The following is a 10804-nucleotide window of genomic DNA, read 5'->3' as shown; positions in this document are numbered from 1 at the left end:
TTATAATAACAAGAATGTCATCTTTTACCTGCCAGGGAGGAACAAGTCATAGTTGTCAAAAGAAAATTCTTCTACATCTTCTCAAGTCACATCAACTGGAGATGTCCATTGCAACGCAATAAAAGAAAATAAATTTTGTTTCTGGAAAAACGCTGGAAGCGAATATGTGTGTGTCATGTATACTTTACTTGAATGGTATTGTTTCCTATATACCTCCTTTTTTCTGTAGCAAATATATTCTTCGTTACTTTTTAATTGACGCGGCTAAGTTATTGGACATATTAAAGCAGGAGAAACACACACGGAAATAAAATGGAAGGATCGAAAATTCAAAATTCCAACCCAAACACGGTGTCAAGTGTACTGTGTAAGTTGCAACCACCGTGTACCAACTAACCGTTGGAACATTCACACCTAGTTCAAGACCAATTCATTATAGATTTGCACTGGATTAATCTGAATTCTAATCGGATGGTCCTGATTCAAACTCAAACCGTACGGTAATGCAGAGAATCCGAACTCCTTTATTGCACCGGAGCTAGCTAAGGTCATTCCAAGACACTTCCTTATCAAGCTAATGTCATTCTCATTCAAATTTGTACCCAAAAACACATGAATTATTACCCAAATAATTAATTCAAAGCCAGCCAAAATCCACCACCTCATACATCACCTATCCCCATCCACCATTTATATATATCTAGCTAGAAAAGTACCAACAAAGGAAGTACATATACTATCGATATATATATATATATATATATACACATCACAATCAATAAAGCACCTACTTGCACTCAGCAAAGAGATATATACACGAGAAACTAATTAAGAAGGTGTAAGGATAAGCAAACAAGTTAGCCATGGCTAGCGTTTTCTTCTTGTCTTTGATTCTACTGGCAATTTCAGTTTCAACCCAAGCCTTCCATGTAGAAACCATATCGTTCGATGAAGGCTATAAGCACCTTTTTGGTGAAGATAACATGGTGAAAACAGCCGATGGAAGGGGAGTTAACCTCGTCCTCAATCGATACACCGGTACATATGTTTTTCATGATAGAATTATATATGATCATCTAATAGTTTTGCAAGGTATTATATATAGTGCTTGTTTTTACCTTTTTATTTTTTGAATTTTTAGGTTCTGGGTTTATCTCATCAAACTACTACATGCATGGTTATTTTAGTGCATCCATAAAGCTTCCGAAAGAGAACACGGCCGGAGTTGTGGTGGCTTTCTATGTAAGTTCATTTTTCCATTTTTGCATTGAAAATATGGAACTGAATGATGGTTGAATGCAAAGGACCTGTGCTTTAATTTAATTATTATAATGCTTTATTAGGAGTTGGTTGAGTATATCAAGTGATAAGGTGCTTTTGAATTGAACGACTCTTCAAAATTCACAAGTCCAAATTGATTGGCGCTAGTTGAATAGAAAAGTAGAATTTGTAAACCTAAATCGTCTCTTCTTAATTAATAAAAAGATAATAAAATTATATAAACGCAACACTAATAATCAGTCAATTTTCTCATCTACACTTCAGCTATGTATCACTGTTAATTATATGACCAAGCTTAGTAGTTGATTCCGTCAAGAAAAGGTTCTCCTTGTTTAATTAATTAATAGTCCAATTTATTGTATACATGTTAATTTATATACTAATTGGACCCCATAATAGCATCTGGTGGCTCAAAATACTTTAAAAAAAAAAAAAAATTGGTAGAGACTGTGGCTCAAAATACTTAATTTCACTTATTGAGCATTAATTTTACTGAAAGCGCGCAGTTCCAAATTAACGACGACAAAGCTATTTATTAAGTACCAAGTTCATGCACCTAACAAATATTTATGAGCATGGAAAGTTTTATGTAATAAACATTGCTTCTAATTTGAAGTAAACAATTGGGAAACCTCACATGGTTTGCTTCAGAATTATGGCTGTATCAATTGGTAAACGAATAGAGTCAAAGCCCACGTGATTAGTTGTGAACTTGTGATGAATGTTTGTTTCCTTTTGGATTGGATTTGATACAGCTCTCCAATGGAGATGTCTTTGAGAAGGACCATGATGAGCTGGACTGGGAGTTCTTAGGGAACAAGAAAGGGAAAGAATGGAGGGTGCAGACAAACATCTACGGTAACGGCAGCACCATGCGCGGCCGCGAGGAGCGCTATTTGCTTCCTTTCGACCCGACAGAGAAGGCTCACCGCTACTCTATTCTCTGGACAGCAAATGTTATAATGTAGGTGACTCGAAATTTGTTTATCTATTTGTCTGTACTATGAATCAATATTTTAATTTTTAAAGTCCAAACCGTCGATATGAACCATTCAACATAATATGTGTACAAAAATGTACTTGTAGATAAAATTTTACATTTTTAAATTTTTTTTCACTATTTTATTAGAAATTTAGAAATTCATTTAATCTAAATATTTTAGATCAAATGATTTTCTATCTATTTAAAAATATAGTATATTTTTTTCAAAAATGTAAAATTTAGTGTGTAATTATTTTTTCATATTGAAATCACGTTCACTCAAAACAACTATTTGAACTTCAACAAAGAAAATTTTAATCTGTAGTACGGACCAATCTGCGCTATGCATAGTACCATAATTCTTTGTTTTTAAATTGCACATAATATAATGAGACAGTTAATCTTAATTGAATATTATGATAAACCTTTGTTATACTGTGAATTCAGGTTCTATGTAGACGACATTCCGATAAGGGAGGTAATTCGCAGCGAGGCAATGGGATCGGACTTCCCGTCTAAACCGATGGCAGTGTATGCAACCATCTGGGACGGCTCAGCCTGGGCAACAGATGGCGGCAAGGTGAAGATAAACTACAAGTACTCTCCGTTTGTTGCCGAATTCTCTGATTTGGTGCTCCAAGGCTGCCCCTCCAACCCAATCCAACAATCCAAGCCATCAGTAGACCTCGATCACTGCGCATCAACTGAGGTCCAGCTGATGACAGCTGATTTCGCCGTCATGACCCCGAAAATGAGGTCTGCTATGCGCCGACTCAGGGAGAAACAGATGACCTATACAGTTTGTTATGATTCAGTAAGGTATCAGAATGTGTTTCCAGACTGCGATAACACGCCGGAGGAGCAGGAGAAATTCTGGCAGTGGGGCGAATCTAAGTTTGTCAAGCCGCGAACTCGATCATCGAAGCGCCGAAGTCGGAGCCAACTTTCAGTTGGTTCTTTGTATAGTTCCCAGGCTGCAGACTAAATGATGCATGTCTTACTAAGTTGCTGCACTGTAAAAAATTTTAGGAAAAATAGGGACCTGATATTCACACTTTTACAAACGAATTTGATTGGAATTGATGAAATTATAAAACGCAATATTTGGTCCGGTCTCATAGTTAGGGGGTTTGTCTCATCATGGCCTTTTTTTTCCTTTATTTTTTCTTCAGGAAATTTTGTTTTTGTATAGCAATCATTAATTTTTTTAATTTTTTGGGAGCAATAATTTGGTTGGTGTAAAGGAAGTAGGAAGGATCCATTATATTCTGTATATTTCGTTATAAAATATATATCTTGTATCTGGTGTACCTGTTGTATAAATATAAAGAGGTTCTTTTTTTTTTCCAGCTATTTGTCTGTCATTTGTTAATTCTCTTGTTGTTTGCAAATGGTTGTTAGAAGTTGGATCATCTGCTTTTGAGTTGTTAATAATTTGTCTTAACCATGCAAATTATTTGGATTTTTCCTGCCTTTAATTTGGTCCCCATTTCTAAAGAGGGGAATCATTAAGGAGCATTAATTAATCACATGGAAGGAGAGTATGTACTGCTACTTGCGGCTTATTATTACTTAAAACCAGTGTCAGTAAATAACGGTATGCGGTTGTCGGACCGACATGGTACCATCAAGCAATTAATTGGAAATAATCGGGAATAATCAGTCATAATTGAAAATAATCAGCCGATTAATCGGAAAAATTTGTAACAGTTTGGTCACTGTCAACGACTAATTGGCCGATTAATCGGTCTAAACAGATGTTTTTTACAACACTGCTTAAAACTAAATCGTAATTAGAGCCCAAATCGTTTCTAAAATTATGTGACGAAACTATTATTAGGTGAGTGTGACTAGGGTGCCATTAGTAGCTAAAGGTACACTTAACGAAGAAATTAAAACAAAAATATGAAACAATATAAAATAATATGGAATTGTAAAAATTGAAAACGTATAATTGAGATTGAAAATTTACAGTCAATTTTTTTTTTTTTTTACAAGAATTTCCTCCTCTGTTCCCTCATAAGTCAAATTCTTTATTTTATGAATGATGGTGAAAAAGATGAATTGATGTTTTTTCAAGAGATGAAATTGACTCATTTATCAATACTTTTTACTCTTTCACAATTTCACCTTTTCACCATCAATAAAAAAAACAAGCAAAATAGTACAAAATTGAAGAGTAGATTTAGGTTTGTTGGTAAATTCATCAAGCTTCTTTATTAACTCAATTCTAAAACTTATCGGATTGGTTTTAAACGACAAATTCAAATCGTTGAAGTCCTTCAACCTCACGAGTGATGCATCTACATGTAAAAATCTTAAAGTTTCAAATTAATTTAGTATAAAGTCAAGTGGTCAAAATTAGAATGTTTATAAATTAATTTCAATGCATTCATTTTTTGAATGTCTTTTGACCACTTGATTCTATACAAAGTTGATTTAAAATTATATATATATTTTTTTACATGTAGACACATTACTCGTAAAATATAAGGATTTCAATAGTTTCAATTCATCGTTTGAAACCAATCCAATAAATTTTAAAGTTCAATTCACAAAAAAACTTGATGAACTTAGAGATACCCTTAGTTCTACTCCAAAATAGAAATCTAATTCAAATTTTACTTTTCCTATATTCTTTTGCTATTCTTTTAAGATCTTTTTTGAATATGAAAGAATGAACGGAGGAGAAAGAGGATGTAATACAATTAGTTAGAAAAAAGTCGTAGAGTTGTTATACCAAAAATCGAGAGTTCGATTCCCCCCTCACGATTCAAAAAAAGAAAGAATGAACAGAGAAGAGTGACAAAAAGGCCCAACACGGCTTGGCAAGCCCATTTTACTCAAATAACAAAATGAAGCTGGATAATTATATATCTTGTATATAAACTCATTTTCGAAATAATTTTCTTTTTAACTTTTCGTGCATCTTATAATATTCAATTAATTGTTACAGAATAATTGTCTGATTATTAAATAATACAAACTTCTTTTAATTTAGACCGACTACTAATAGTTGTCATGTCAAAATATATTTTTACAACTATTAACATTGTGTGAATTTTTTTAATTTAGATACTATTGTTAGTAATTGTCATGTAAAAATATATTCTACAACTTTCAACATTGTATGTGATTTTTTAAATTTAGATACTATTGTTAGCAATTGTCATTTTAAAATATATTTTAACAACTATCAACAATTACTTCAACCAAATATACAATTGACTATTATAAAATACACACTTAACTATTTATAAAATGAATACTTAGTCATCAACTTTCATAGAATGGAATCAAGCATGAAACAATTATGAACTAAGGTATTGTATTATTTTAGTTTTTAATATCACAAAAATTAAATCTTGTTGCCAACACTAATTGAAAATAGAGGGGTTCAATGTCTCTATTTTATGTGCCTTTCCTCTATTTTAAAATTGTAATAGCTTAAAATTTAAAATTTAATAATTAAAATAAAACTGAAAGATATGATCTAATATCAACTTCTCTATGTATGTGTAAAAGATACAACTGTTGGTAACTAAAGCATGCAAGAAACAAAATATACTGAATAACCTAAATCCATCAACCATCCTAAACCAAACAGCAGCAGAAACAAATTCCACCTTCTGACTAGATAAAATGAAATTAACTACAAAAGGAGGCCTTGAAAGTCCTAAACCCTGTTAGTTAGTAAATCAGAACACTGGACAGCCATCCACAACAATTCCTTTGGCAGTAGGGCATGAAGCAAGCGGGCAATGCTCCCCGGCAGTACCCCACCAATCGAGCTGGATGTTCTCCATGGACAAACAGAAGTATATAGCCACCCCCATAAATGCCACTCCGGCATCCAATGCGGCCGATAGAATGTAATTGTACCTCTCCCACCACCTCTTCCTGTACCTGTTTTGTTATACCAGAATCTCATGTGGTTATTCCTATGGGTAATTTGGTAATTTACCATTTTTTTTTTCTGAATATTTGTCTGGATCCATCAATTATACTGTTAGAATACAGTATTGTCTCTATAATTTTCTTTTATCAGCAATGGGGCAAATTTTGTTGCTTATCAATGATAAGATTGTCATTTAACAAAACTGTATCTCATTAAGGTCTCCTATTCAAATTTTTTGGGTAAAGATATTGACAGATCAGATTTTGTTTCATGCAACTCATGAACCATATGTATGCTATTTTGACTCTATTGTTCATGCGCTTTATGAAGTAAATTCTACTCTCAATATATTTACTCAATTTTTATGGATATTATGATATATTAATTTTTGAAGTATTTTGACTTGTCAAATTTCCCAAAATAACAGCTAAATGCTAATCATTATTTCAGGTCATAGAAGTACCTGAACACGAAGAAGTTGAACACTGTTCCTACGGCAACCCACATGTTGTAATTTAGCGATGTGGCCGGGGGCATACTGGCCGTGGCACCAATCAACACTGGTAGATTTATGAGTGGGATCCATGACTGGCTTGGAAAAGCTCTGTGGAGGAGCCATACAATGACTGGGCCAATGGCCCCACCAAGGAAGAACCAGTTAAGGGCCCCATAGTTTCCAAGTGGGCCAAAGATGCGCCGGGGACCCACCAGGCCCCAGATGACAGAGGCGTCGAAGAAGACTCGGTCACTAGGGCATGTCCAGGGGCTGTCAGCTGGTAATAAGTTGTCTTGACAGATGTTTGTCACTGATTCGAGAAGCCACCATGCAACACCTATATTGATTGTGCCCGCAACAATCGTTCCGACAAACTGGTAACAATTAAAAGTTTAGTAAATAGGAAAATGAGAAACATCTAATGGACTTTTCAAATATCAACTGTATCCTTCCTCTCTCTAATATATTAGAGTGCAATAGGAATTATGATGGGGTATATTTTGCATTATTTCAAGAAAATGGAAACATTGTCTTACTATTTTAGATTGGGGTATATTTTGCATTATTTCAAGAAAATGGGAACATTGTCTTACTATTTTAGATTATGAGTTCCCAGGTGAAGTTTTTAATTCTGCTTATTGGAAACAATCACCATCTCTTATATACATATTTTTTTGGTTTCCCTTAGATGAACTGAACTGTTGTAAAAATTTACCAATGGAATTTTGACTTGCTGCGCTATCATGTTCAGTTTGGAGAATATATACCAGTAGAGTTGGGAATAAGTACCTGTACGATGAACATGGACTTGGGAGGAATCTTCATATAATGGCCAAGCTTGAAATCAGCAAGGAAGGAGACGGCTTGTGACATGCTCATGTACCCATACACCTTGAAGCAAACATTTGCAATCGGTTTCCCCGGCATTATCAGACCCATAATATACTCTGTTATGACATTCAGTCCTGGGGTCTTTTTTTCATTTCATGAAAAAAAAAATAAAAGAGCAGCTTGTCAGAAGTTCTGTTATAAGAAATTTGCTTTTAATGTATTTTGAACCAAAAAAACACTTTGTTTTACTTTGTGCCCTTTAGACATAATTACAAGCTGAGATCAAGCAAAATCAATACATACAATCATCCTGGACATTATTCATTGTGAAATCTTGAGTAAAAATACCTGATTTGTAGTTGCGGTAATGATGCTGATAGGAAGGGTGAACACAAAGGCCATGGCACATGCAAATAGGAGGCCCCACCATGGAAGCTGAACCTGGTCTTTGAGAACAATGCAAAGAATTAGCGACACGATGATGCTCAGTACGAGCAGAATGTGAAACCACCAGGATGGTATGTCCTCGTATTTCTTCATCAGTTTGGTGTGTATATCAGGCTTCCCTTTGTATGAGGCGCGAAATCGATCATAGATCTCCCTGCCATGCCATTGCATAATATTTACATCATTATTTGATAGAAAAAACCGATTGGTAGCCACTACCAATCTCTCAAAAATAAAAATTATTTGATAGAAAAAACAGGTACAATAACTTCTCAGTTTGGTCCAAGTCCGGTAGGTACCAATCTGGTTTTGTACATTGGCTTGGTTTATGTATTGTATTAGCATTGATTTTTAAATACTTATTTGAAATTCCAAATAACAACACTCGGTTTCATTAATTTTTTGAATTTTTTCATATTTTGTCTGTGCATTCTTTCATTTTTGAACAGAGTTAAGGATGAAGTCTAGGATTAACCGAGACACACCTTAAATACGCCAATATAAGCAATCACAATTTACATATATTAAATTAGATATAACCCAAAAAGTACCTTCCGTAGAATAACGCAATGTGTGAAAGTGTAGCTGCGATTGTAGCAAAACTAAGCCCATATGTCAAAGCAAAGAATGTACTCAGATGAATCTTCCCTTGGTTCTCATAGGCTCCAATGTCAAGCTCAAACTTGTTATTCACAATTGAATTGATATCATATGCTGACCCATTCCCCCTAAACAGATGTGAGGAGAAAAGTGGGAACATCTTGGCATCGTACAAATTCATTCCCCAGTAGGACACTGGAATGATAACATACATGAAGAGTGCGAAACCGACAAAAATATTGGCGATGGCAAAGAAGGGGCTGATGAGAGGGCTGGAGAGAAACGAGGAAACTGCCGACCAGTCAAGGGTGAATGCACCAAGGCCAAGGCCTTCCATCCCGGACCCGAGCTGCTGAGCTGTCACTGAGCGGGAAAAGATCCAGCATATCCATGATATGCTGGTTAAGGTCGGGAAGAGAAAACCCGGGAAGAGGTACCATACGAAGCTGCATACTAGAACGATCAAGAAAAAATTGGCCCGTGACATATGCTGCGAGCCGTCCTTTTCGTGCAGTGCCCTGTAGAAATGTTCAAATGTGTCTTTAGATAATGGCGGATTACCAGTCTTTTTAGAGAATATTAGATGGAAATTTTGAATAAAAAAGATAATGTCTAATACAGATTTTTTTTTAATTTTATTTCATTTCATGTATAGTAAGTAGGTTACTCAGGATCTGAAAGTATGGATATCTGTATTTGCATTGAGGAATGTCTATTTTTCTGAAGCAACAAGGCAAATATTCAATCAAAAAAAAAAACAAGGCAAATACTATTAACAAAGAATGAATACCTGAAAAGAGAGACTTGGACGAGAGTACTGGGCCACCACATATGGGCCGGGTCCACAACATACTTTCTCATCAATCCAGCCCACCCATATCCAAGAACCTACAGATATTATTAAATAAATAACCTTAAAAAAAGAAAAATATAAACAAATTGTGGAATTATCCAGACATTTCATAATAGAGCATCATGCAACGTGCTTCTCTTTTTAAAGGTGGCATTTACATCTCCTGATCTTAGTACAGATACTATTTCCAAGTTTATAACTAGAACCTTATTAATCTGTGAAATTGAAAAATTACATAACCATGAATTCTCCAAATAGCAGAGCTGGAGAAAGAGCAAGGTTTACCTGAGTAGTAATTATGAGGAGCCAGCCCGCGACGAAGGAGATATTTCTCTTGTAAAATGCTTTTATGATGTTAACAATTGAAACTGCATAAGCAGATCCATTACCAAAAGCATAACCAGCATTTGCAAAGATGGATATCAGAACATGCTCCTTTATATTAAATGGACCAGGGTTGAGCGAGAAAAGCCGATCCCCAAATCCGGGTATGTGAAATTTCTTTTCAGGGAGAATTTTGGCAAGGAGATGACCAACTGGGAGGGATGCAATCTACATTAATTGAAACCTTATATCAGTAAAGAGCAAAAGAAATTTTGTTAATGCTCATTCAGTTTCAAGTTTTTGTCTTACTTTTTCTCATATTCTAATGCCTATCAAGTAAGATTTAAAAAAAAATACAATCTTTTATTTAAAAGACAAACAATCTGTTAGAACCTGAACAGTGATCTGGGTAATAATGAGGGGCTCCGTGCGGTATGCAAAGAACTGGTTGAGAAATGACATGAGAGCGCAAGAAAAAAGGCCGATGAACCACATTCGAAAGGTCCAAACCGGTAGAGACGAGTCATCGGTGGTTTGCACTGTCAGACGCACCTGCTCCACCGGAGAGTTCTCATCTTCATTGAACTCATCATCTATGCCTCGCTCATAATCGATCTCCATTGATGATCCACCCATTTCGAATTTTCGATGGTTTGTTCATGGAGTTGGCTTCTGTTTTTAAACTAATATGTTGTGCTATTTTGAAAGTACCTGCGTTCTATTTTGAGAGCATGGTTTCCTAAATAATGTTGTTGTGTATTATTTTCATCTAATGATGCCTTTCAATTATGTTTGATGGATTGAAAAAAAGCTAGATATTTTTGGCGTGTTCTCTCTATATATAGCAGCTTTTTCTCTCAAATAGCAATGTTGCAGAGAAGCTTTGTACTTATTTTTGTATATAGAAGCATTATTTAAAAAAAAAAAAGCATCACCCAAAAAAATAAAGATGCGACAAAAAATATAATGAAATAAGGAAAAGGTAAAACAGGTTCAAATAATTATGTTTACTCGTAAAAAAAAATAGAAGTAGGATCAGGCCCGGCCCTGGCCCAGGGTGATGGCCCCGGGCCTCAAAATCCAAAGGGGCCC

The 10804-nt window shown here is 34.9% G+C and overlaps 2 protein-coding genes across 2 annotated transcripts; one reads left to right on the top strand and one right to left on the bottom strand.

Moving 5' to 3' along the window:
• The first annotated feature begins 550 nt into the window (after positions 1–550).
• Positions 551–3608, top strand: LOC144558378 (putative xyloglucan endotransglucosylase/hydrolase protein 30). Its single transcript, XM_078307217.1, has 4 exons — positions 551–1038; positions 1142–1242; positions 2037–2245; positions 2711–3608. Exons 1-4 carry the CDS (start codon positions 864–866, stop codon positions 3246–3248), a joined length of 1023 nt encoding a protein of 340 aa, XP_078163343.1. The 5' UTR covers positions 551–863; the 3' UTR covers positions 3249–3608.
• A 2161-nt stretch (positions 3609–5769) lies between these two features.
• Positions 5770–10414, bottom strand: LOC144557824 (oligopeptide transporter 4-like). The gene is made up of 8 exons (XM_078306436.1): positions 10106–10414; positions 9674–9940; positions 9326–9423; positions 8487–9053; positions 7837–8089; positions 7447–7629; positions 6625–7031; positions 5770–6169 (listed from the first exon to the last, which is right to left on the bottom strand). Exons 1-8 carry the CDS (start codon positions 10346–10348, stop codon positions 5962–5964), a joined length of 2226 nt encoding a protein of 741 aa, XP_078162562.1. The 5' UTR covers positions 10349–10414; the 3' UTR covers positions 5770–5961.
• Between the last annotated feature and the right edge of the window lie 390 nt (positions 10415–10804).

The sequence above is a fragment of the Carex rostrata genome, chromosome 8, assembly GCF_964058835.1.
Source record: "Carex rostrata chromosome 8, lpCarRost1.2, whole genome shotgun sequence".
Classification (NCBI taxonomy): domain Eukaryota; kingdom Viridiplantae; phylum Streptophyta; class Magnoliopsida; order Poales; family Cyperaceae; genus Carex; species Carex rostrata.
The sequence above is the reverse complement of the archived record's forward strand: the minus strand, read 5'-3'. Positions and strand labels throughout refer to the sequence as shown.

Coding starts and splice junctions, on each gene's coding strand:
- LOC144558378 (XM_078307217.1), top strand. CDS start 864: ATGGCTAGCGTTTTCTTCTTGTCTTTGATTCTACTGGCAATTTCAGTT. Junction 1,039..1,141: donor CGTCCTCAATCGATACACCG/GTACATATGTTT, acceptor TTGAATTTTTAG/GTTCTGGGTTTATCTCATCA. Junction 1,243..2,036: donor GAGTTGTGGTGGCTTTCTAT/GTAAGTTCATTT, acceptor GATTTGATACAG/CTCTCCAATGGAGATGTCTT.
- LOC144557824 (XM_078306436.1), bottom strand. CDS start 10,348: ATGGGTGGATCATCAATGGAGATCGATTATGAGCGAGGCATAGATGAT. Junction 9,941..10,105: donor TTACCCAGATCACTGTTCAG/GTTCTAACAGAT, acceptor CAATTAATGTAG/ATTGCATCCCTCCCAGTTGG. Junction 9,424..9,673: donor TCCTCATAATTACTACTCAG/GTAAACCTTGCT, acceptor TAATATCTGTAG/GTTCTTGGATATGGGTGGGC.